Genomic DNA, 26744 nt, shown 5'->3' on the forward strand with positions numbered 1-26744 from the left:
GGCGGAGCAGTTGCCGGACCAGGCGGTGATACAGCCCGCCAGGATGCTCTCGATTGTGCATCTGTAGAAGTTTGTGAGTGCTTTTGGTGACAAGCCGAATTTCTTCAGCCTCCTGAGGTTGAAGAGGCGCTGCTGCGCCTTCTTCACGACGCTGTCAGTGTGAGTGGACCAATTCAGTTTGTCTGTGATGTGTATGCCGAGGAACTTAAAACTTGCTACCCTCTCCACTACTGATCCATCGATGTGGATAGGGGGGTGTTCCCTCTGCTGTTTCCTGAAGTCCACAATCATCTCCTTAGTTTTGTTGACGTTGAGTGTGAGGTTATTTTCCTGACACCACACTCCGAGGGCCCTCACCTCCTCCCTGTAGGCCGTCTCGTCGTTGTTGGTAATCAAGCCTACCACTGTTGTGTCATCCGCAAACTTGATGATTGAGTTGGAGGCGTGCGTGGCCACGCAGTCGTGGGTGAACAGGGAGTACAGGAGAGGGCTCAGAACGCACCCTTGTGGGGCCCCCGTGTTGAGGATCAGCGTGGAGGAGATGTTGTTGCCTACCCTCACCACCTGGGGGCGGCCCGTCAGGAAGTCCAGTACCCAGTTGCACAGGGCGGGGTCGAGACCCAGGGTCTCGAGCTTGATGACGAGCTTGGAGGGTACTATGGTGTTGAATGCCGAGCTGTAGTCGATGAACAGCATTCTCACATAGGTATTCCTCTTGTCCAGGTGGGTTAGGGCAGTGTGCAGTGTGGTTGAGATTGCATCGTCTGTGGACCTATTTGGGCGGTAAGCAAATTGGAGTGGGTCTAGGGTGTCAGGTAGGGTGGAGGTGATATGGTCCTTGACTAGTCTCTCAAAGCACTTCATGATGACGGAAGTGAGTGCTACGGGGCGGTAGTCGTTTAGCTCAGTTACCTTAGCTTTCTTGGGAACAGGAACAATGGTGGCCCTCTTGAAGCATGTGGGAACAGCAGACTGGTATAGGGATTGATTGAATATGTCCGTAAACACACCGGCCAGCTGGTCTGCGCATGCTCTGAGGGCGCGGCTGGGGATGCCGTCTGGGCCTGCAGCCTTGCGAGGGTTAACACGTTTAAATGTCTTACTCACCTCGGCTGCAGTGAAGGAGAGACCGCATGTTTTCGTTGCAGGCCGTGTCAGTGGCACTGTATTGTCCTCAAAGCGGGCAAAAAAGTTATTTAGTCTGCCTGGGAGCAAGACATCCTGGTCCGTGACTGGGCTGGGTTTCTTCTTGTAGTCCGTGATTGACTGTAGACCCTGCCACATGCCTCTTGTGTCTGAGCCATTGAATTGAGATTCCACTTTGTCTCTGTACTGACGCTTAGCTTGTTTAATAGCCTTGCGGAGGGAATACATTTACATTTACATTTAAGTCATTTAGCAGACGCTCTTATCCAGAGCGACTTACGAATAGCTGCATTGTTTATATTCGGACATGTTACCAGACACCCTGCCCTGATTAAAAGCAGTGGTTCGCGCTTTCAGTTTCACGCGAATGCTGCCATCAATCCACGGTTTCTGGTTTGGGAATGTTTTTATCGTTGCTATGGGAACGACATCTTCGACGCACGTTCTAATGAACTCGCACACAGAATCAGCGTATTCGTCAATATTTCCATCTGACGCAATACGAAACATGTCCCAGTCCACGTGATGGAAGCAGTCTTGGAGTGTGGAGTCAGCTTGGTCTGACCAGCATTGGACAGACCTCAGCGTGGGAGCCTCTTGTTTTAGTTTCTGCCTGTAGGCAGGGATCAGCAAAATGGAGTCGTTGTCAGCTTTTCCGAAAGGGGGGCGGGGCAGGGCCTTATATGCGTCGCGGAAGTTAGAGTAACAATGATCCAAGGTTTTACCACCCCTGGTTGCGCAATCGATATGCTGATAAAATTTAGGGAGTCTTGTTTTCAGATTAGCTTTGTTAAAATCCCCAGCTACAATGAATGCAGCCTCCAGATAAATGGTTTCCAGTTTGCAAAGAGTTAAATAAAGTTAGTTCAGAGCCATCGATGTGTCTGCTTGGGGGGGGATATATACGGCTGTGATTATAATCAAAGAGAATTCTCTTGGAAGATAATGCGGTCTACATTTGATTGTGAGGAATTCTAAATCAGGTGAACAGAAGGATTTGAGTTCCTGTATGTTTCCTTCATCACACCATGTCTCGTTAGTCATGAGGCATACGCCCCCGCCACTCTTCTTACCAGAAAGATGTTTGTTTCTGTCGGCGCGATGCGTGGAGAAACCCTTTGGCTGCACCGCATCGGATAGCGTCTTCCCAGTAAGCCATGTTTCTGTGAAGCAGAGAACGTTGCAGTCTCTGATGTCCCTCTGGAATGCTACCCTTGCTCGGATTTCGTCAACCTTGTTGTCAAGAGACTGGACATTGGCAAGAAGAATGCTGGGGAGTGGTGCGCGATGTGCCCTTTTTCGGAGTCTGACCAGAACACCGCCTCGTTTCCCTCTTTTTCGGAGTCGTTTCCTTGGGTCGCTGCATGCGATCCATTCCGTTGTCCTGTTTGTAAGGCAGAACACCGGATCCGCGTCGCGGAAAACATATTCTTGGTCGTACTGATGGTGAGTTGACGCTGATCTTATATTCAGTAGTTCTTCTCGACTGTATGTAATGAAACTTAAGATGACCTGGGGTACTAATGTAAGAAATAACACGTAAAAAAACAAAAAACTGCATAGTTTCCTAGGAACGCGAAGCGAGGCGGCCATCTCAGTCGGCGCCGGAAGTGGTGTCAGAGTTCAGACGACTGCCGGAAAAGCTTGTGGATGTCGAAGAGTAAAACAACCGACACTGCCCTGTTCGTGAGGGTCATCTTTCGATGGTAATGACTTATTAGTTTGTAGCTCAAACGGTTCGGGTTTTAGATACCACCCAACAAAAAAAGTATCTCTCCAGGAAGCCGCTGACTCTGCCAGTTTGCTGAAACATCTGGGCATTGCAGTTTTCTCTCTTTCTGTCCAAATATAATCATGTATGGTTAAACTCTATTATTAACCATTGGCACATTTGTCCAGTTGAGCTAACCCCACACACACACACACACACACACACACACACACACAGTGGCATGAAGGGCATATTTGTCCGTTAATGTTCACCCAGCCCAACCGTATGGCTACAGAGCTGTTGGATTTCTGTCCGTCCATGGATTTGTGCAAAGCTGCCGTTTTTGCTGTGGCTATCATCCTCCGACCACGCTGCCAAAGCGCTGAAACTGCCATTTTTCTTTCTGTCAGTTACAGCAGTGAAGCCAACTCTCTGCAGCATATCAAAGTATGGAGATTCTCATTTTTCTATCTCTCTCTCTCTCCCTGATTTCTACAGAACAGCGTGTGTGTACGGTATGTCTGAAGACAGATGTCAAGCCAGGTTTACGAAAGGCTCTGAAATTCCATTCCCGGTTCTTTGATTCTCTGCCCTGCCTGTGTGAGATTTATAATCCCCCTGCTGATGTGGAGGGCCCTTGTGTAAATGTGTCAATTCTCTCCCCTGCTCCTCCACTCCACCCCCTCCCCACTGTCTGAGGAATCAGTTGAGGTGTAAATCAATATAGAGAGGGAGGGAGACCGGGGTCAACAACCCCACCAACCCCATTAGTCTGAGACATCCTCCAGCCGGGATCCATCATCACACTGTGTATGGGATTCCACTTATACTAGTCTTTACCACTTGGGGGAACTAGTTACAGCAGACATTTTGAACCATGTTCTGAGCTTGTTTCTCACAATATTGAGAGAAAGTACTCTTGACAATTCTTCACTGAAGTAGTTTCTTGTTGCTGCTACGAAGGACATGACAATCCCACATAGCAACCACAGTGTTGGTGTACAGCGAAAAGGTTGACCAGCCACCCACAGCCCAAATGGAAGGGATTACTTCCTCATCTTCAAAAAATGACATTTGCTTTAATGTCCTGAAATAGCCATGGACTCCAGCTGGTAGAGGTATGATGGGGAAGGAATGAACTGGCAGCAAGACGAATGGTGACCAAGGTCCTCCAATCATGGACGAGGGTGACTATTCACTGGGTGTGAGGTGGGTGAGTGGAAAGAGAGGAGGGGCAGAAGGAGAGGGAAAAGGCTGAGCGGGATGAGGTGAGTGGGGGGAAAATGGAGCATGATGGAAATCAAAAAGCAAAGGAAGGCAAGAAAAGAGGATGAGAGGAGAGGTTGACGAAGAGGAGGAAAGGGAGAAGAATAAAGGTCCAAGAGATAAGGAGTAGAGAAAAAGGGAGGAGCTCCTTCATTTCCACACAGACACACTTGCACTCACACATTCCTAAAGGCTTGTTGACAGAGAAGGCCAAACCAAGGCTGCCCAGTGTGTTCTGGGATAGAAGCGAGCTGACTCGGGGCATGTGGATGACAATGATTGAGAACACATGTGAATCGTCCTTCCAGCTGGGCAAGGTCTATTCAGCAGAACTCCAGACAGCCTCCTGAAGTACAAACGCAAATTGGCTGGTATTGTGCTCAGCTGTAGACCTGAGAAGGTTCTTTTTTTATTTAGCTAGTTCAGCACTGGTCAGCAAAAGTCATTCTGAAAAACATCATTGATTGAACTCTTTGTCTAGTTTGAGACTGGAAGGGAAAAGCTATTCACCATGCATTCCCATTTAAGCTTTCCACAATACTAGTTTAACGTTCACGAGGAAAGGACTTTTGGTGTGGATGTGTGACAGAGCAGCCAGTTTGATACTGAACGGGGAAAAGCCCATCTCAATCGGCAGACATTTTGATTGAGCACACATCAATTGCGGTCGCAATCCTTTTTTTTTTTGTTCTTTCAGAAATCCCTAATACTTTGTCTCTCAAAGTCTTAACACTTGTGTAACATTTGTGAGCCGTACTTCAGCAAAGCTATTTTCTTCTCTCACAGGAAGGGTATGAACTTCCTCCCGATGCCAGCTGCGCTGCTGTTTGTGCTACTCTGTGTACTCTGATAAGGAGCGTTAGTGCATTCTAACATCATATGGGTCAGTTTCCAAGTCTAGCTGCGGTATATCCCTGACAGGTTCTTTTGCTATGGTCCTAGTTTTTCTTCTGCGCGTCGTTCACTTCCTACAGCTGAACTTTTCCAGAAGCCTCTAAAGAGGTTGTTAAATTAATAATCATTGCGGGAACAACTTACTGTAACCGTATCCACAAGTAGCTTACCACTTGGTGACAAGTGACAACTGCCGTTGAGTCATCCTACTAACAAAACAGTGATTTCTCAAACCACCAAGCCTGTTTCTTTACAATGGAATCTAACCCAACGGACATTTATCCCCCCCCCCGACGTTGCTCTGTTGTGGGTGCCGAATAGGGCGAGGTAAGGTCATAGACTGGACTGTTGGAATACGGCCAGGAACACTTAACTCCACTCCTCCGACCATCAGTCCTCACTGCTCTCGGCAAACCACTCACTGAACCTCTTGATCTAACTGAGAATTGATTTCCTGGGACCAGTGTTGGGGTTATTTTATTTTCCCAGTACCCCGTCGTTCATAATTCAGTGTTGGCGAAAGCCTGCTGTAAACCTTCCCTGTCTCTTTGCTCAGTTATTGGATGTTGAGTTTGAAAACAGCCTTATCACTCTAATGGTAGACCAGCATGTTTTGGAGGACGTTTGGTCCACGGCTCAGTGCCATGCACATTGAAGGGTTTGTTGGACTAGACCTCTTGAATAAAGTGCACTTATGTCCTGCCGTCCAATCACAAGTCATAATGGACTACTGTACTCGACCTCACCCCCTTTCTCCTTTTAACTCATACAAATACACGAGGCATTTTGAAGAGAATATTGTTTCTTTATGGATCATGGGGAGGATTTGTATGGGAGCAAATATTACGCATGCGCTGGTAATGAAGTAACTACCGGTATACAGAAGTACATGACGCCAACTTATTGTTACGACGCTAACAGTGCAAACGCTACCTAACAAACTCTAGTTAATTCTCTCTTCTCCGAGATAAGGGAGACTCAAAGTCCAGAGTCCTGTCTGTCTGTGGCATGAATGGAATCCTCTGTCTGTTGGCTCCGGCCAGCATTCCCTCCCCTGAGAAAACCGTTGGTTTGACTACCCGGCCGGCCCTCGGCTGACATTGGTCCCCTTTCATCTCCTCGGAGGAAGATCATTTCCTCTATGGCTCTTCTATACCCGATTGGAGCCCGGGAAAGGAGAGAATGGGAAAACGTTGACATTTGACGGTGATCATTTTTTGATAGACTTCATGGTGGTTGTGATGGTTGTACTTGTTGTGATGGGTAGAACTGTGACTGATCACCATCACTTTCCGAACTGAACAGTTCTCTCTTCTCCTTAGACGCTGTGAGAAAATCCCTGTTGCTTGAACATGAAAACAATCCAATCAAAAAGGGAATCTTGAAAAGAATGACTGTTCCTCTCCAGCTGATAAGACCGGAGCCTTTCATAGCTCTTCTGCACCCCGTCACAATACTCTGCTCTCATTACTGTCAGTCTGCGTGGGATCTTTGATATCTCCAGCGTCTTTCTCCGTCTTTGGAAGCAGCATACTTCAGGAAACAGTCTCGACACAGTACAGTGATGACAAACAACCTCAAGACAAATCTCAAAGAACCGTCACACCCCGGGTTCTTACGGCTGAGGAAGGCCCAGTGCTTCCCTGACTCGTAATGTAAGTGTAGTTGGCAGAGAGTTTGAGTGTCGCCCTGAAATTCAACGGTGCATACTGTGTGGCGTGGTCCTCTGGGAAGGGTCAACTTTAGAGATCCTCTGTGTGTGTGTGGGCCTTGGTTAGACCTGGTTCATACCGCAGTGTGTGCACATGCATACCTCCAAACTATTCACACACACACACACACACACACACACCAACACATTCACTCTCACTCACAACAAACTTTCTCCCACTCTTTCACTCTCTCTCAAGCACACACACTATGTGTGTGCAAATGCCAATGGGTCTTAACAGAAGTGGTGGACTGGAGCCTATAAATAAAATGATGAGACAATTAGTCCGTTTTAAAGAGCAGTAGGCGATTTATCAAACAGCCATCATTTACAGAAGCAAAACACTCCTTTCTCTTCATGAAACTTCAATAATGTATCTCATTTTGGCCTTGGGCTTCATTGTTTTATCAGCCTTCTAACATTGAAGATTTAGTTATAATGGATCGAAATATGCATTGTAGGACCCTGTGTATTTACATTTGATTATACTGACCTATGAATCAAGTATAGGTTTCTGTGTCTTTAATGAATGCACATGCTTTATGCCTGTAGTTTAAAAATAATAATAATATTGGATTCTCAAATGATTGCATTGCTAGTAGACCTTATTCCTGGTGCTTTGCTGAGTTTAGATGGCACAAGTCATCCATTTGAAATAGCCGGAGGCTTACTGTTTCAAGAGGGCACATACGCTACCTACCTTCCTAAATGATAATATCCGGGAATCACCATAACTCAAGAATGAGTTATTGGTGGTAGAAGTGATTTGTCTTCACCGTAGACTTTGTTCATTTATGACGGCCTTGAACAACATGTCACTAATGGTTTTGGAGGGAAGCCAAAGGCATCATGGTCTGTACATAGCGGGTCATTACGGCTTCCGTTCGGCTTCCATTATGCACTGTAATTGATTTTGCTGGTGTGTACCAGCTACGTAAAGGGATTGCGAGCTTGGTGATGAAAACCGCCACGACATGATTCAATTAAACCTGCTTTAGTTACTATATGACAAGGTTGTAATTCAATCAAAGGTCCCTGCTCTATGTCCCACAGCACTTGTATAAGGCACTTATCATATCTTCCCACCCCCCTCCCCACCCCCTCCCGTGTCTCTAGACGGTGGACATCCACAAGGAGAAGGTGGCCAGGCGAGAGATCGGGATCCTCACCACCAACAAGAACACGTCGAGGACCCACAAGATCATCGCCCCTGCCAACATGGAGCGTCCGGTCCGATACATCAGGAAGCCCATCGACTACAACGTGCTGGACGATGTGGGCCACGGGGTCAAGGTGAGCTTCGTGTCTCCTGTCGTTCTCTCTTTATCCCTCGTCTACATTTTGGGGTCCTTTCCTCATTTCTTATTTGTGTCAAGTATTCCAATGGTTCTCCATCCATTATTTCTATACAACTCTTTTACATTCTTCTGTCACTCTCCCTACGTGTGTGTTTTATTTTCTTCTCTCCACTTTCTCTCTCTCTGTTTGTTTAGTTCCCTTTTATCCCCTCCCCTTTACTCCATATCCTTGTCTTTCTCCCTCTTCCTCCTTCTCGCTCTCTTTTGTCTTTCTCACCGTCTCATTTTCATCCATAGAATACACATAGCTGACCATGCAGGAATATTCTCTGTTGGACCCAGGGCGGGGGGTTGGAATCAACTAAGGATTGATAGAATTGATAGCTTTAAAAAAAAAAAACTGAGCTACTCTTAGAGAGCTCTGTGAAAAGGGTGAGTAAAGGGGTCGTTCCACCATTTAGGTGCCTTTTTGAGTAGGGTAACTTGGTGTAGGGTGTCCACCCACTCTGGCCAGAGTACACTTTGATGATGAAATTGGTACTTCTTTTTTGTTATAAAATACATTTTACCAAGACAAAATATGCTTCTTCATGTTCCGAGTCATTTGGTAGGTTCTTTCTCTAGCATATCATTAACATGATATCTGAAAAGTCGGACTTCGTAACCTAATACATCCGATAATTAGCACTGAGCACTGCTGACTGAGCTGTGCAGGTTCCTCGCAACCGCTTATGAGGATTTTAAATTTTGTGGTCGTTCACGAGCTGAATTAAATGTAAAAGGATTTGAAAATAAAAAGATTATGCAGTATACGCTCAGTGCTCTGTTGAGACGCTTGTTTTTGTTAGAAGTCTTCGAAAAAGAAAAGGAATTTCGAATTAATATGTTCTAAAATATGAAAATACTACGTCATGTCTCAATCAATATCCATTTTACCTCTATTGTGTTATCTTCTGCAGATTCGAGGAGAAATATGATGAGTTCAACAGAAAGTGAGCCTGTCAGGTAGCCAGTAGACTTTATTCTTGCACAGAAACCTGCCTAGCTGAAAAAAACAATTATCTGGCCTCCATTGATTTAGTCACCCTAACTCTGGCCATCATACAAGGCTAAAAACTCCAATAACTTTTGAACAGATTATGATTGAGACGTTTAATTTTCTAATAGGATTATCTACACAATTAACATTTTATTTTACCTATCAAAATATGCATTTTTGATTGGAGATACTACTTTATTTCACCTCATTTTAACATTCTGTCAAAGGGTATATGTAAAAAAAAATAATAAAAAAAATATATATATATATATATACTGTAATCTTCGGAAATTACTTTGTCAAAGCAACAAAATAACTAGTGTTTTACAATGATGGTGAAAACTTGTGGTTGTGGTCAGAAATGAAGTGGGTTAAAATCTTCCTAGAAGTCACAGAGGATGCACAGAAGGACATGTCAAAATGTAGAATTTTGTCAAGTCTTTATTCATGTCAAATCAAATTTTATTTGTCACATACACATGGTTAGCAGATGCTAATGTGAGTGTAGCGAAATGCTTGCGCTTCTAGTTCCGACCATGCAGTAATATCTAACAAGTAATCTAACAATTTGTTGTTTGTTAGATATAAAACATCTGATTTATTGAATTTTCCATGTCGTCTATATTAAAGGCACTACATTTAATTTACCAGGCTTTTAAAATTCAATATTTGTGCACAATTTCTAGTTCGCAAAAGGCACCCATTTCATGGAACAACCCAGAGATTAATTTGAGACTTTTTAAAAGCACTTACTTCTGAACCGCCCTCGTGATCAGTTTCTCCTATTTCTCTCTGATATTGAGCTGGGCTCTCAGAAATAGAGAGTAACAATTTAATGAAGCCATGGTAACACTAAAATATTGTTTTCTTTTCAAGTTTCTTTCAAAGCATTCTCTCAAGACTTGCGTTCTTTAAATGCAGCCCATACTTTGTTGCTGGTAAACAAATGATCGAGTAGTAGAGGCCCTAGGGTTAATGTTAAAGGTCATATAGGCCGTTATGACAGCGGCTTCAGAGCCCCGATGACCGGGGCCATTTTGTGACCTCAATCTCCTCTCCGATTGTAACCCCCCCATAAATCAATCAATCGCTGCTGTCGGGCAGATTGGATTAAGTGGCCACCATTGTCGACCAGTAGAAGGGATGGTCAATGATAAGGCAGGATAAAAGCCATCATGTCACTCTCAATTTACAAGCCCACAAATCACATAGGATTTGTATGTCACAACAGAGTGGTGTGTGTGTGTGTGTGTGGGGGCTGATGTAAACTGAAAAGGCTTCAAATAACCATGTTAACCACCATGGCGCTCTGTCATGTCATAATGTCCACACATAGGTGACAAATCATGGTTGGTCTAAATGACTGTAAGCTGTTATAACACTATCAAGATACCTGTCATATTACATTGTGACAACAGAAAGATGATTGAAAACTGAATAAAGAGTAATGTACATGTACCGTAAGCTTTGATTTAACGATGGAACATCATGTTTCGACTTTAGTCCACCCGTTTGAAGTCTGCTGATATTTCAAATGCCCCTTCGTTCATAAGTGCAGAGTGAAGGTTTATGGGGCCTTAGAATGATCTACTGTAGGTTTATTCCACCATTTAAAGGTTCTCACTCCCTCTCTTTCACATTATGGAGCCCATTACCATTATATGCATCCTTCCAAGAATCATTTGATGTTTCCATTTGGAGGACCTAACACCCACTTGTCCCACTGGGTGTAATCCACACTGATTCATTGTGCAGTACACGTCTGGTGGTTGTGAATGGGGGATTAGGCTAGAGGCTGTTAAGAGTGGGAGGGACTACAGGCACACAGAAACTCACTCACTCACTCACTCACTCACTCACTCACTCACTCACTCACTACATAAGGCCTGGGAAGGCATTTATTACCCCTCTCCTCTCACAGCCCAGAGAGGAAGTCAATATTTAACATCAATACTCTGCATTAATTGATATTCTGCCTACAATAACAGAAGGGGGGGGTAGCAGAAAGCTGTTAGGGCCCTATAGAATCACTATGCCATGCTTTACTTACTGACCATAATCAATGCTGCCAAGATGGCAGTTTGAATCATGTCTCATCTCCAGCCAACTGTAAAACTGGCCACATGAGTCTGTGTTTAGATACCACACATTCATTTAAATCATGTGTATTTGTATGACTAAATGTGTTAATAAAAGCTTTTAGTAAGTAAACATTAACAAAAGGCATAATCTTGTATTATTAAAGGTCCAATGCAGCTGTTTTTATCTCAAAATCAAATCATTTCTGGGCAAGAATGAAATACCTTACGGTTATTGTTTTACATTACAATGGCCAAAGAGAAACTAAAGTAGCTTCTTAGCAAGTTTCTCAATAAATAATTTTGCTAGGATTAGTTTTGAAAATGACCTGTTATTGGCAGAGCGGTTAGGAACTATATTTTCAAACAACACATTTTTCCCACAGTTGTCAAGTTGGCTGGATGTCCTTTGGGTGGTGGACAATTCTTGATACACACGAGAAACTGTTGAGCGTGAAAACCCCAGCAGTGTTGCAGTTCTTGACACAAACCATTGCCCCTGGCACCTACTACCATACCCTGTTCAAAGGCACTTACATTTTTTGTCTTGCCCATTCACCCTCTGAATGACACAGTGCATTTGGGAAGTATTCAGACCCCCTGACTTTTTTCACATTTTATTACGTTACAGCCTTATTCTAAAATGGATTGAATAAAACATTGGCCCTGTCAATCTGCACACCATACCCCATAATGACAAAGTGAAAACAGGTTTTCATACATTTTTATTAAAAACAAACAGAGAGAGGTGACCAAGAACCCGATGGTCACTCTGACAGAGCTCCAGAGTTAATCTGTGGAGATGGGAGAACCTAGAAGGACAACCATCTCTGCAGCACTCCATCAATCAGGCCTTCATGGTAGTGTGGCCAGATGGAAGCCACTCAGTTAAAGGCACATGACAGCCCGCTTGGAGTTTGCCAAAAGGCACCTAAAGTCTCAGACCATGAGAAACCAGGTTCTCTGGTCGTATGAAACCAAGATTTAACTATTTGACCTGAATGCCAAGTGTCATGTTTGGAGAAAACCTTGCACCATCACTACAGTGAAGCATGGTGGTGGCAGCATCATGCTGTGAGGATGTTTTTCAGAGGCAGAGACTGGGAGACTAGTCGGGATCAAGGGAAAGATTAACAGAGCAAAGTACAGAGATCCATGAAAACCTACTCAAGAGCGCTCAGGACCTCAGACTGGGGCAAAGGTTCACCTTCCAACAGGACAATGACCCTAAGCACACAGCCAAGACAACGCAGGAGTGGCTTCGGGACAAGTCTCAATGTCGTTGAGTGGCCCAGCCAGAGCCCAGACGTGAACACGATCTAACATCTCTGGAGAGACCTGAAAATAGCTGTGCAGCGAGTCTCCCCATCCAACCTGACAGAGCTTGAGAATGTCATACCCAAGAAGATTTGAGGCGGTAATTGCTACTAAAGGTTCTTCAACAAAGTAATGAGTAAAGAGTCTGAATACTTATGTAAATGTCATATATATATATATATATATATACCCAATTATATACCCAATTATATATGCTACAATTTCAAAAAACAGTTTTTGCTTTGTCATTATGGGATATTGTTTGTAGATTGAGGGGAAAAAACAATCCATTTTAGAATAAGGCTGTAACAAAATGTGGAAAAGGTCGAGGTCTGAAAAATTTCCGAATGCACTGTATACACAATCCATGTCGCAATTGTCTCGGCTTAAAAATCCTTCTTTAACCTGTCTCCTCTCCTTCTTCTACACTGATTTTGAAGTGGTATTAACAAGTGACATCAATAAGGGATCATAGCTTTCACCTGGATTCACCTTGTCAGTCTATGCCATGGAACGAGCAGGTGTTTTTAATGTTTTGTGTACTTAGTATATGTGACAATATGTAATGTATATACAGTACCGGTCAAAAGTTTGTACACACTTACTCATACATGGGTTTTTCTTTATTTTCTACATTGTAGAATAATAGTAAAGACATCAAAACTATGAAATAACACATATGGAATCATGTAGTAACCAAAAGTGTTAAACAAATCAAAATATATTTTCTATTTGAGATTCTTCAAAGTAGCCACCCTTTTGCCTTGACACCTTTGCACACTCTTGACATTCTCTCAACCAGCTTCATGAGGAATGCTTTGCCAATAGTCTTGAAGGAGTTCCCACATATGCTGAGCACTTGTTGGCTGCTTTTCCATCACTCTGCGGACCAACTCCTCCCAAACCATCTTAGTTGGGTTGAGGTTGGGTGATTGTCATTGAGGCCATGTCCTCTGATGCAGCACTGCATCATTCTCCTTGGTCAAATAGCCCATACACAGCCTGGAGGTGTGTTTTGGGTCATTGTCCTGTTGAAAAGCAAATGATAGCCCCACTAAGCGCAAACCAGATGGGGTGGCGTATCGCTGCAGAATGCTGTAGTAGCCATGCTGGTTAAGTGTGACTTGACTTCTAAATATATCACAAACGGTGTCACCAGCAAAGCACCATCACACCTCCATGCTCCAAAGTGGGAACCACACATGGAGATCATCCGTTCACCTACCCTGCGTCTCATAAAGACACAGCGTTTGGAACCAAAAATCTCACATTTGGACTCATCAGACCAAAGGACAGATTTACACCGGTCTAATGTCCATTGCTCGTGTTTCTTGCTCGTGGCCCAAGCAAGTCTTCTTATTGGTGGTTTCTTTGCAGCAATTTGACCATGAAGGTTCTGACTTAGAATATGTGGACAACTATAAATACCTAGGTTTCTGTCTAGACTGTAAACTCTCCTTCCAGACTCATATTAAGTATCTCCAATCCAAAATTAAATCTACATTTACATTTACATTTAAGTCATTTAGCAGACGCTCTTATCCAGAGCGACTTACAAATTGGTGCGTTCACCTTAAGACATCCAGTGGAACAGCCACTTTACAATAGTGCATCTAAATATTTTAAGGGGGGTGAGAAGGATTACTTTATCCTATCCTAGGTATTCCTGAAAGAGGTGGGGTTTCAGGTGTCTCCGGAAGGTGGTGATTGACTCCGCTGTCCTGGCGTCGTGAGGGAGTTTGTTCCACCATTGGGGGGCCAGAGCAGCGAACAGTTTTGACTGGGCTGCGCGGGAACTGTACTTCCTCAGTGGTAGGGAGGCGAGCAGGCCAGAGGTGGATGAACGCAGTGCCCTTGTTTGGGTGTAGGGCCTGATCAGAGCCTGGAGGTACTGAGGTGCCGTTCCCCTCACAGCTCCGTAGGCAAGCACCATGGTCTTGTAGCGGATGCGAGCTTCAACTGGAAGCCAGTGGAGAGAGCGGAGGAGCGGGGTGACGTGAGAGAACTTGGGAAGGTTGAACACCAGACGGGCTGCGGCGTTCTGGATGAGTTGTAGGGTTTAATGGCACAGGCAGGGAGCCCAGCCAACAGCGAGTTGCAGTAATCCAGACGGGAGATGACAAGTGCCTGGATTAGGACCTGCGCTGCTTCCTGTGTGAGGCAGGGTCGTACTCTGCGGATGTTGTAGAGCATGAACCTACAAAAACGGGCCACCGCCTTGATGTTAGTTGAGAACGACAGGGTGTTGTCCAGGATCACGCCAAGGTTCTTAGCGCTCTGGGAGGAGGACACAATGGAGTTGTCAACCGTGATGGCGAGATCATGGAATGGGCAGTCCTTCCCCGGGAGGAAGAGCAGCTCCGTCTTGCCGAGGTTCAGCTTGAGGTGGTGATCCGTCATCCACACTGATATGTCTGCCAGACATGCAGAGATGCGATTCGCCACCTGGTCATCAGAAGGGGGAAAGGAGAAGATTAATTGTGTGTCGTCTGCATAGCAATGATAGGAGAGACCATGTGAGGTTATGACAGAGCCAAGTGACTTGGTGTATAGCGAGAATAGGAGAGGGCCTAGAACAGAGCCCTGGGGGACACCAGTGGTGAGAGCACGTGGTGAGGAGACAGATTCTCGCCACGCCACCTGGTAGGAGCGACCTGTCAGGTAGGACGCAATCCAAGCGTGGGCCGCGCCGGAGATGCCCAACTCGGAGAGGGTGGAGAGGAGGATCTGATGGTTCACAGTATCGAAGGCAGCCGATAGGTCTAGAAGGATGAGAGCAGAGGAGAGAGAGTTAGCTTTAGCAGTGCGGAGGGCCTCCGTGATACAGAGAAGAGCAGTCTCAGTTGAATGACTAGTCTTGAAATCTATCGGCTTCCTATTTCGCAACAAAGCCTCCTTCACTCATGCTGCCAAACATACCCCCGTAAAACTGACTATCCTACCGATCTTTGACTTCGGCGATGTCATTTACAAAATAGCCTCCAACTCTACTCAGGAAATTGGATGCAGTCTTTCACAGTGCCATCCGTTTTGTCACCAAAGCCTCATATACTACCCACCATTGCGACCTGTATGCTCTCGTTGGTTGGTCCTCGCTACATATTCATCGCCAAACCCACTGGCTCCAGGTCATCTATAAGTCTTTGCTAGGTAAAGCTCCGCCTTATCTCAGCTCACTGGTCACCATAGCAACACCCACACGTAGCACGCGCTCCAGCAGCAATATTTCACCGGTCATCCCCCAAAGCCAACACTTCCTTTGGCCGCCTTTCGTTCCAGTTCTCTGCTCCCAATGACTGGAACGAATTGCAAAAATCACTGAAGTTGGAGACTTATCTATCCCTCACTAACTTCAAGCATTGGCTGTCAGAGCATCTTACCGATCGCTGCAGCTGTACATAGCCCAGCTGTAAATAACCCATCCAACCAACTACCTACCTTATCCCCATATTTAAAAAAATTCTGCTCTTTTGCACACCAGTATTTCTACTTGCACATCCTCATCTGCACATCTATCACTCCAGTGTCAATTGCTGAATTGTAATTACTTCGCTACTATGGCCTATTTATTGCCTTACCTCCTTCCTCAATTTGCACACACTGTATACAGATTTCTATTGTGTTATTGACTATGTTTGCTTATCCCATGTGTAATTCTGTGTTGTTGTTTTTGTCGCACTGCTTTTTAAAATCTTAGCCAGGTCGCAGTTTTAAATGAGAACTTGTTCTCAACTGGCCTACCTGCTTAAATAAAGGTGGAAGAAAAAAAAACATTTCAAGAAGTTGATGTTGAGATGTGTCTGTTAGTTGAACTCTGTGAAGCAGAGGTAACGCTGGGTCTTCCTTTCCTGTGGGGGTCCTCATTAGAGCCAATTTTATTGGTGTTTTTTGTGACTGCACTTAAAGAAACTTTAGAAGTTCTTGTCTTTGCTTATTTGAGCTGTTCTTGCCATAATATGGACTCAGCCCTATTTGGTAAAAGACCGTCTTCTCTATACCACCCCTACCTTGTCACAACACAACTGATTGGCTTAATCACATTAACAACGGATGAAAATCCACAAATGAACTTTTAACAAGGCCCACCTGTTAATTGAAATGCAATTCAGGTGACTGAGTTGGACTGCAGAGTAAAGGAAAAGCAGCCAACAAGTGCTCAGCATATGTGGGAACTCCTTCAAGACTGTTGGAAAAGCATTCTTCATGAAGCTGGTTGAGAGAATGCCAAGAGTGTGCAAAGCTGTCTTCAAGGCAAAGGGTGGCTACTTTGAAGAATCTCAAATGTAAAATATATTTGGATTTGTTTAACTCTATTTTTTTTATATATATTTTTTGGTTACTACATGATTCCATACGTGTTATTTCATAGTTTGGATGTCGTCACTATTGTTCTACAATGTAGAAAGTAGTACAAATATTTTTAAACTTTGAAAAAAAAATCTTATTGGTCTATTAACTACGCTGAACAAAAATAAACGCGACATGTATAGTGTTGGTCCCATGTTTCATGAGCAGAAATGAAAGATCCCCAACATTTTCCTTACGAACAAAAAGCTTATAGCTCTAAAATATTGTGCGCAAATTGGTTTACAATCTTGGTGGTGAACATTTTCCCTTTGCCAAGATAATCCATTAACCTGACAGGTGTGTCATATCAAGAAGCAGATTTAACAGCATGATCATTACACAGGTACACCTTGTGCCACACTAAAATGTGCAGTTTTGTCACACAACACAATTCCACAGATGTCTCACATTTTTAGGGAGCATACAATTGGCATGCTGACTGCAGGAATGTCCACCAGAGCTGTTTCCAGAGTATTGAATGTTTTCTTTACCACTTCAGTGGGCAAATGCTCACCTTTGATGGCCACTGGTACGCTGGAGAAGTGTGCTCTTCATGGATGAATCGCGGTTTCAACTGTACCGGGCAGATGGCAGACAGTGTGTATGACATTGTGTGGGCGAGCAGTTTGTTGATGCCAATGTTGTAAGCAGAGTGCCCCATGGTGGCGGTGGGGTTATGGTATGTGCAGGCATAAACTACTAATAATGAACACAATTGCATTTTATCGATGACAATTTGAATGCGCAGAGATACATTGACGAGATCCTGGGGCCCATTGTCGTGCCATTCATCAACCACCATCACCTCATGTTTCAGCATGATAATGCACGGCCCCATGACGCAAGGATCTGTACATAATTCCTGGAAGCTGAAAATGTCCCAGTTTCTCCATGTCCTGCATTACTCACCAGACATGTCACCCATTGAACCTGTTTAGATTGTTCCGGAACAACGTATATGACAGCATGCTCAACAGCCTGATCAACAGTATGTGAAGGAGATGTGTCTCGCTGCATGAGGCAAATAGTGGTCAAACCAGATACTGACTGGTTTTCTGATCCACGGCCCTACCTTTAAGAATGTTTTTATTTTTTGCAAGGTATCTGTGACCAGCAGATGCTTATCTGTATTCCCAGTCATGTGAAATCCATAGATTAGGGCCTAATGAATTCATTTCAATTGACACATTTCCTTATATGAACTATAACTCAGTTAAAACTTTGAAATTGTTGCATGTTGCGTTTAAAAAAAATATTTTCAGTGTAATTTACTGCATGGTGATGTCACCATTGAAGGCCAAAACTCCCTCCCACCAAATAGGCAGAAATTTCAGGTGGTCTTTTCCAACAGCTCTTACACTGAAACGGCATAATCATATTTTTCACAATTTCACAGTATTATTCCAAACTCGTACTGTGGAAATATCTATAAAAGACCGAAAATCACGGTTTTGACTGAAACCGTGCAAATCCACTGTCCCCCCCCCCACACACACGATTGGTACCAAATTCATGTACAGTATGTTGCAGTATCCCTTTTGGAGAGAAGAGACTAGTAAGAGAGGAGGAATGGAAGGTTAAATATCTTAATGGTATTCACTGAACTCTATGACATTCTATTGACCATCTAAGCTGCTGACCCATACAGAGGATCACCATGCTCTCTCCTAAAGCGTATGGCCGCCGTCGTCTTTTTCACAACACTATGGCAGAAGATGAGATTTTCCCAGTCAGCTGCCACTTAATCTAGTCAGCGCATTCAGGAATGCAGGGGAGATGTCAGATGTTGCTTTAGACTTCGTTTCCTCAACGAATGTGTTCTTTTTCGTCCTTGGTAAGTCGTATTAGATACATGGGGAACAAAATATAGCCTCCTTAACTCGGCTGCCAGTGATGGTGTACTTCTAAAAACGTTTACTACCGTTACCAAACCGTTTTGAGACACTGTTTTGGGGGACGCACGCATTTTGAGTGCTTGAAGATGGCATGTTTATAATATAGTAAGTGTCATCAACATGTCTTGAAGGTGACATCCGTAGTGCTATCTGATGACTCAGACTTTTTCCTCCTAGGGCCCTTAGCTCAGCACTTCTTCTCATCCCTGTGTAAGCAGTATCGGCATACAGCCTGCCCTTTTACACTTTAATCACATCGTTCACGTCATAGCCCAGGTCTAGCACTGTGTTAGTGCATTTATGAATATGGATCTGTCACTCAATCAAATGTATCAATCACATGTATTTTATGAAGCCTTTATGACATCAGCAGTTGTCACAGGGCTTTACAGAAACGGAGCCAAAAACCCCATTTTGACTATTTTCTACATTGTAGAATAATAGTTTAGACATTAAAACGATTAAATAACAAATGGAATCATGTAGTAACCAATGTGTCGGAGGAAACACCGTGCACCTGACAACCTTGGTTAGCGCGCACTGCGCCCGGCCCGCAACAGAAGTCACTAGTGCGCGATGAGACAAGTATATCCCTACCGGCCAAACCCTCCCTAACCTGGACGACACTAGGCCAATTGTGTGTCGCCCCACGGACCTCCCGGTCGCGGCCGGTTACGACAGAGCCTGGGCGCGAACCCAGAGTCTCGCAAACCACTGCGCCACCCGGGAGGCCTCACATATGAACATTTAACAAGGCACACCTATTAATTGAAATGCATTCCAGGTGAATACCTAATGAAGCTAGTTGAGAGAATGCCAAGAGTGTGCAAAGCTGTCAAGGCAAAGGGTGGCTACTTTGAAGAATCTCAAATATAACATATGTTTTGATTTGTTTAACACTTTGTTGGTTACTACATGATTCCATATGTTATTTAATCGTTTTGATGTCTAAACTATTATTCTACAATGTAGAAAATAGTACAAATAAAGAGAAACCCTTGAATGAGTAGGTGTGTCCAAACTTTTGACCGGTACTGTATGAGCAGTCTGGTTCAGTCATCCAGGAGGATGCATCTACTCTTTTTGAAACTCTTCTGTTGCATATAAGCATTGGCAAATCCTGCTTAGACTCACTCAGGCCTGAACATTGACCCAACCCCACTCTGCCTTGGCCTTCGCCCATTGCTCAGTCCCTACAATATAGATCGCAGCACGGTGGGGTATTGGGCTACAGTTTGATATGCTAATCCCATTGGTTTTGGACTGGGATAACAACACCCTCCATCAGTCAACACGGAATGGTCCTGTCTGAAAGAACTGGTGCCTGTGGCCTAATAATAAGCCAGATTTCAACAACAACAAAGCTTTTCCAGTGTCACTTTCTTCATTTGAATATACCATACATAGCTTCATTATACTCCATTTGATGAATCTACCTAACATTGGCCTTCCCAAGAACCTCCTGTTTTATCTTGTTTCTTGTGATGCGCTCGGAATGGCCAATAGGGAGCCTGCATAATTGATGACCCACTTGACTTGGTGCTTGTCTGTAGTGCAGAGCAGTCCCATGGTGTGAACACTAGCTGTTTCTCTATTTGACTCTCTCAAACATACATTACAGTGCACCTGTCTATGAGAAATTGCTTTTCTTCCTAGAGCATAAGTGCATAGGTTCAGCGTTCATGATCATTTGTAAAATTACACCAAGATGCAGTACAGTTTGACAGTCAGTTTGTACATATGCGCTGAACTGACATTGTTTCCAAAGGGGAGACACAAAATGACTTTTTGTGTATATGTATATATATATATATTTTAAAAAATTAAAAATAAATCATTTTTTCCCTTACATTATTCAGTAGTATGATGCATTGAGGTGTTGAAATACCCATTTCAATGCGCAATGGCAACATCCAAATGGATTTGTGAGAGTTCCTACTTGTAGGTGTGGTAGATATGAATCAACACAGGGGACAAAAACAACCATTGGACCCCACACTGTTATGGTGCAGTGCAATGACATCAAACAACTGTTGCCCAGGTCTTGAGAAATGTTTACTCAGTGTAAATAATGTGGTGAAAAGTCTCCTGTAATTTGGGTTCTTTTACCGTTCAGACATGGCGATTTTGACATATACCTTCTCTCTCTCCCTCCTTCCCTCTTTCTTCCACCTACGTTAAGTGGCTCAAAGCCAAGGTAAGTCCTGTTTGTCACATGACCCATCTTGCTGTAGTAGTCTGCTATTGATAGCTGCTTCAAAAAAACTACTTTATTCATGTATTTGATTCCTTATTTCCCCCTAAACCAATCCATAGTACAAGTAGGCCTAGTCCAGCTGCCGCTGTAGCCTTCATTATTAGAGGCTTAGTAGCACAGCTTATCGTGTTAATGTACAGCGCCTTCAGAAAGTATTCACACCCCTTGACTTTTTTCACATTTTCTTGTGTTACAGCCTGAATTGAGGTTTTGTCACTGGCCTACACACAATACCCCATAATGTCAGCGTGCTTTTTTTATAAAAAAAAAAATTATGTTTACAAATTAATTAAATTAAAAGCTGACATGTCTTGAGTCAAGTATTCAACCTCTTTGTTTTGGCAAGCTAACATCAGTTCAAGAGTAAAAATGTGCTTAACGACTCAATACGTTGCATGTGTAGCAGTGTGATGTTGTTCCCCTAGATTATGCACCAAATTGCACACAAGGACCAATTCAAATAGGCCAGGTCAAGAGGGGATGTTAATAATTTTATAATAATAATAATAATTCAGTGTGTTTTTTTATTTAATTACAGCTGCATAACTAATGCTTTTATTTGGTGTACAAACACTTTTTCATATCAATATTGTACATAAATGTGATTGTAAAAGTTTTGTATATTTTGGTTTGGCCCATCGCGGGTTATCTGTATTTCCATACCCCCTTATTGTTCTCTTTTGCCTGACCTTCAGCTAGCGGGGGTATGTTGTCCTTGGCTCCGAAATTGTTTAATATAAAACCATCATAATGTTACACAATGTACTGTTATGCTACCATAAGTTTGTTACAATGTGGACAATATAAGGATTTATGTTACCCTAGTTAGCGAGCTTTGTGAAACTTGTTATCTATAGTAACTTTTGAGTACTTGGGACAGTGTTTGAGTGAGTGTCCATGTGCTTGCGCAGGTGCCTGAGAGCTAGGACTGCGCCAAGGGTTAACATAATGTGTGTTACCTCTTCGTGTGCAGGGCAAATAAAAAAATAATTCAACTAGCAGACCTCCGGTTCTGGCAGCGTCCTATTTAAAAGTACACAACGCAGAACGAACCATGCTACACATGGACATACTTTTTTTATGACTACCTCATCTCTGTTCCCCAATCATATCATTTACTGTGAGGTTCCTCAGTCGAGCAGAGAATTTCAACCACACATTCAACCACGAAGACCTGGGAGATTTTGCAATGCCTCGCAAAGAAGAGCACCTATTGGTAAAAAAAAGTAGACCTTGAATATCCCTTTAAGCATGGTGATGTTAATAATTACACTTTGGATGGTGTATCAATACACCCAGGCACTAAAATTATACAGTCGTCCTTCATAACTCAGTTGCCGGAGAGGAAGGAAACCGCTCAGGGATTTCACCATGAGGCCAATGGTGACTTTCAAACAGAGTTTAATGGTTGTGATAGAAAACTGAGGATGGATCAACAACATTGTAGTTACTCTACAGCACTAACCTAATTGACAAGAGTGAAAAGAAGGAAGCCAGTACAGAATAAAGATATTTCAAAACATGCATCCTGTGCAACAAGGATGAAACTGCAAAATAAAACTGCAAAAAATGTGTCAATGAAATGAACATTGTCTAAAATACAAAGTGTTATGTTTGGGGCATATCCAACACATCACTGAGGGCCATTCTTCATATTTTCAAGTGTGGTGGTGGCTGCATAATGTTATAGTTATGCTTCAGTGGAGGCTGGTGGGAGGTGCTATAGAAGGACGGGCTCATTGTGATGGCTGGAATGGAAATAATGGCTGGAATGGAAATCACACATGTGACTCTGTTCCAATAATTCTATTCCAGCCTCCACTGGTATGATTGTCATCGACAAGGACTAGGATAATAACAAGAAACAGAATAGAGCTAAGCCCAGGCAAAATCCTAGAGGAAAACCTGGTTCGGTCTGCTTTTCAACAGACACTGGGAGACAAATTCACATTTTCAGCAGGAACAGTAACTTAAAACACAAGGCCAAATATACACTGGAGTTGCTTACCGAGACGACATTGGACGTTCCTTTGTGACCTAGTTACAGCTGACTTAAATTGGCTTGAAAATCAACGGCAAAACTTGAAAATGGTTGTCTAGCCATGATCAAACAACCAATTTGACAGAGCTTGAAGAATTTAAAAAAAAGAATAATGTGCAAATATTGTACAATCCAGTTGTGCAAAGCTCTTAGAGACTTACCCAGAAAGACTCACAGCTATAATCGCTGCCAAAGGTGTATTGACATGTATTGACATGTCAGGGGTGTGAAATACTTACGTAAATTTGATTTCTGTGTTTCATTTGAAATAATAATAAAAAATATTTAAAAATCACATTGTCATTACGGGGTATTGTCTGTGTGTGTAGGTGTAGATGGATTAAAAAAATATATATATTTAATACATTTTGAGTTCAGGCTGTAACACAACAAAATGTAGAATAAGTCAAGGGGTATGAATACTTTCCGAAGGCACTGTATCATGATAGGTATGTTGACATGAATGTGTTGAATCGCTGTTCATATGTGTAGCTGTGTATGACGATCTTATCCGCTGTATGGGTTTTCCAGATAAAATGAGTATGCACCTTTTTTGAATATTTATAACTCTTATTAAAACAATAACCCCAGGAGTCATGAAAAACTCAGATGTTAGCTGTGGCGTGGCCTTAGTTATTGGCTTTGATTATATGTTTGTTTTTATGTGCTTGATAGAACACCATGTCCTAAACAAACATGTCACAATGTTTAGCAGGAAGCCCCTGTGGGTTTTACCTGGCCAACCGCCCTGTGACTTAGTCAAAGACCTGTCTGCTAATTTGCTAGAATGTCTCAGTAATGATGTAGCATACTGAATCTGGGAAGCCTATCAGCTTTAGTACTTTTCTGTTGTCATACTAGTTAGTCTTTTATGCTACCACTATGTTAAATGCCTTAAACTTTCTTGATTTATTCTCTTTCAACAGCAGCATGGAAATAATCAGCCAATCAGAGGAGGAGGAGGAACACTATCGAGGACCAATCCGCCGACACAGAAGCCGCCTAGCCCTCCGCCCGTGACTGGGCCGATGTCAGGGCGTGGCACTCTAGGGTAAGTGGTCTTTTTATATATATTTTTTTTAATGAATGAATCACTTTTTATCTCAACTATTAACTGAGCCAACATGTTAAAGGCAGGGCGTTTGGTATCCCAGCCGGAGAACAAAGTTAGTCACGTCCTGATCTTTTATATAAAATAGCAGTGTAACACTAAGTGGGCACTAATTCTGGGCTTTAGTGACTGCTGGGGAACATACAGCTGAATGTTGGGGCTAGAAATAGACCAGCCCGTCTGGCATTTGCCTGGAATGCCAGATGTCCAGTCTGTCACTGATCGTGGTGTTGCATTCTATTGCATTCCAACTTAACCTTCACATTTTAAGAGGTAACTTCCACTTGTGAATATGGACATTTTCTCCATTATTTTCAATGAGGAATTTTTGTATTCATTGATCTACAGTGCCTTCAAAAAGTATTCACACCCCTTGACTTTTTGTAAATGTTGTTGCATTTAAAATGGATTAAATTGAGTGTTTGTGTCACTGGCCTAGACACAATAATGTCAAAGTAGAATTGTTTTTATTAATTTTTTGTTTTGTTTTTTTATATTAAAAATGAAAAGCTGAAGTCAATAAGTATAAGTATTCAACCCATTTGTTATAGCAAGCTTAAATAAGTTCAGGAGTAAAAATGTGCTTAACAAGTCACATAATAAGTTAAATAGACTCACTTTGTGTGCAATAATAGTGTTTCACATTATTTGTGAATGACTAACTCATCTCTGTACACCAACCATACAATTATCTGTAAGATCCCTCAGTCAAGCAGTGAATTTCAACCACAAAGACCAGGGAGGTTTTCCAATGCCTTGCAAAGGGCACCTATTGGTCGTTTTTAAAACCATTTATGAAAAAAGAAAAAGCAGACTAAATCTAAGTTGAACGGACCCCTGATTCTCATGCATTAGGATTCATTCTGTTCTTATTCTCTGTTTATCTCCCCCTTTCTATCTTTGGTTGACTTTGACAGACGCAACACGCCCTATAAAACTCTAGAGCCGGTGAAACCGCCCACAGTGCCCAACGACTACATGACCAGCCCTGCTCGTCTAGGCAGCCAGCACAGCCCTGGGCGCACTGCATCTCTCAACCAGAGACAAAGAACCCACAGGTAACTGACACGGTAGGGAGGCAGGTAGCCTTGTGGTTAAGAGCGTTGGGCCAGTAACCGAAAGGTTGCTGGTTCGAAACCTGATCCGACTAGGTGGAAAATCTCTCGGCGTGCCCTTGAGCAAGGCACTTAACCCTAATTTCTCCTGTAAGTCGCTCTGGATAAGAGTGTCTGCTAAATTACTAAAATGTAAAAAATGTGACGATACCAGTATCGCAATATTTTTTACATGGAGCAGACATCTCTGGTCCTTTTTTAAAAACCTGCTGTATGTAAAATATTGTGTGCTTGGAAAATGTTTGTTTCCAACATACGGGCTGTTTTCCTGAAGAAGTTAAATCCGCTTCGTGTTTGGTTTCATTGCCATGATACTAACCAGTAAAACACACTCACGCTCGCCTAGTGGTTAGAGCGTTGGTCCTGTAACCGAAAGGTTGCTGGATCGAATCCCCGAGCTGACATGGTTCGTTCTGCCCCTGAACAAGGCATTTAACCCACTGTTCCCCAATAGGCCGTCATTGTAAATAAGAATTTGTTATTAACTGACTTGCCTAGTTAAATAAATGTAATCTGCGCGCAGACCGATGGATAGACACACACATATACTATTGTCCTTCACTATTGTCCTACTCAACAGCTCTGAATGTCTCTCCCACAGCCTCTGTTCTAACATGGACATGACAAAAGGAACCCTCCCCAAATACTTTGTATCCCCCATGTCTTACAAACATTTCAAATCTCTTCACTTAAATTCATCAGCTTAATGTGCTTTCACACCTCCCCCTCCCAAATACTGTAAATCCAACATTTAACTGACAAGACCCGGAAGGCTTCAGCCGTTTGGGAATGAATGTTCTTCAAGGCCTGCGGCGTAAAGTGTCCTTCGAAAATCCTAAGTCCTCAGTACATTTAGACCCCTGCCACGATCACTGAAATGTGTCCGTCAGAAAGCCACACTGCCAGAGCTGAGATATGAGTCAGGAGTGATTTTGAAGTTGCTTCATTAGCTAAGAAGGCTGTGCTGCTGACTGAGATGGTCATAAATATTACATCACTTTCCTTTTTTTTCCTCCTGTCCCTCTCATTTTGGCACACATGCTACTCCTGTTCCCTTTCTTTGCTATTTTCTCTCCCCTTTGTTCTTTCTCTCTTTTTCTTGTGCTCGCTCTCTCTCGCTCGCTATCTCGTGCTCTCGCTCGCTATCTCGTGCTCTTTCTCGCTATCTCGTGCTCTCTCTCGCTATCTCGTGCTCTTATCTCGTGCTCTCTCTCGCTATCTCGTGCTCTCTCTCGCTATCTCGTGCTCTCTCTCGCTATCTCGCGCTCTCTCTCGCTATCTCGCGCTCTTTCTCGCTATCTCGCTCTCTCTCGCTATCTCGCGCTCTCTCTCGCTATCTCGCTCTCTCGCGCTCTCTCGTGCGCTCTCTCTCGTGCGTGCTCTCGCGCTCTTTCTCGCAAGCTCTCTCTCTCCACCATTGAGTCATGGGAGAGTGCATCTTCAGCAGGGATCCAGGTTTGCCCTGTTTTAGATGAGTAGATGTGGTACCACCATTTGATATGGTTATAATATGCTTTA

General features: G+C 43.3%; 1 protein-coding gene across 17 annotated transcripts in view; it reads left to right on the plus strand.

The window, feature by feature from the left end:
- The window catches only part of abi1a (abl-interactor 1a), a 71772-nt gene that overhangs the window by 28836 nt on the left and 16192 nt on the right, over window positions 1-26744 (plus strand). For 7 of the 17 annotated variants that reach the window (XM_029661215.2, XM_029661221.2, XM_029661229.2 and 4 more), the window contains exons 3-6: window positions 7845-8021; window positions 20885-20899; window positions 23927-24051; window positions 25029-25169. In XM_029661215.2, the coding sequence (XP_029517075.1) occupies window positions 7845-8021; window positions 20885-20899; window positions 23927-24051; window positions 25029-25169 (458 nt within the window). The remainder of the gene's footprint in view (window positions 1-7844; window positions 8022-20884; window positions 20900-23926; window positions 24052-25028; window positions 25170-26744) is intronic. The other 10 variants (XM_029661218.2, XM_029661223.2, XM_029661232.2 and 7 more) reach the window with 3 other exon arrangements.

This window comes from Oncorhynchus nerka, linkage group LG6 (assembly GCF_034236695.1).
Source record: "Oncorhynchus nerka isolate Pitt River linkage group LG6, Oner_Uvic_2.0, whole genome shotgun sequence".
Taxonomy (NCBI): Eukaryota; Metazoa; Chordata; class Actinopteri; order Salmoniformes; family Salmonidae; genus Oncorhynchus; species Oncorhynchus nerka.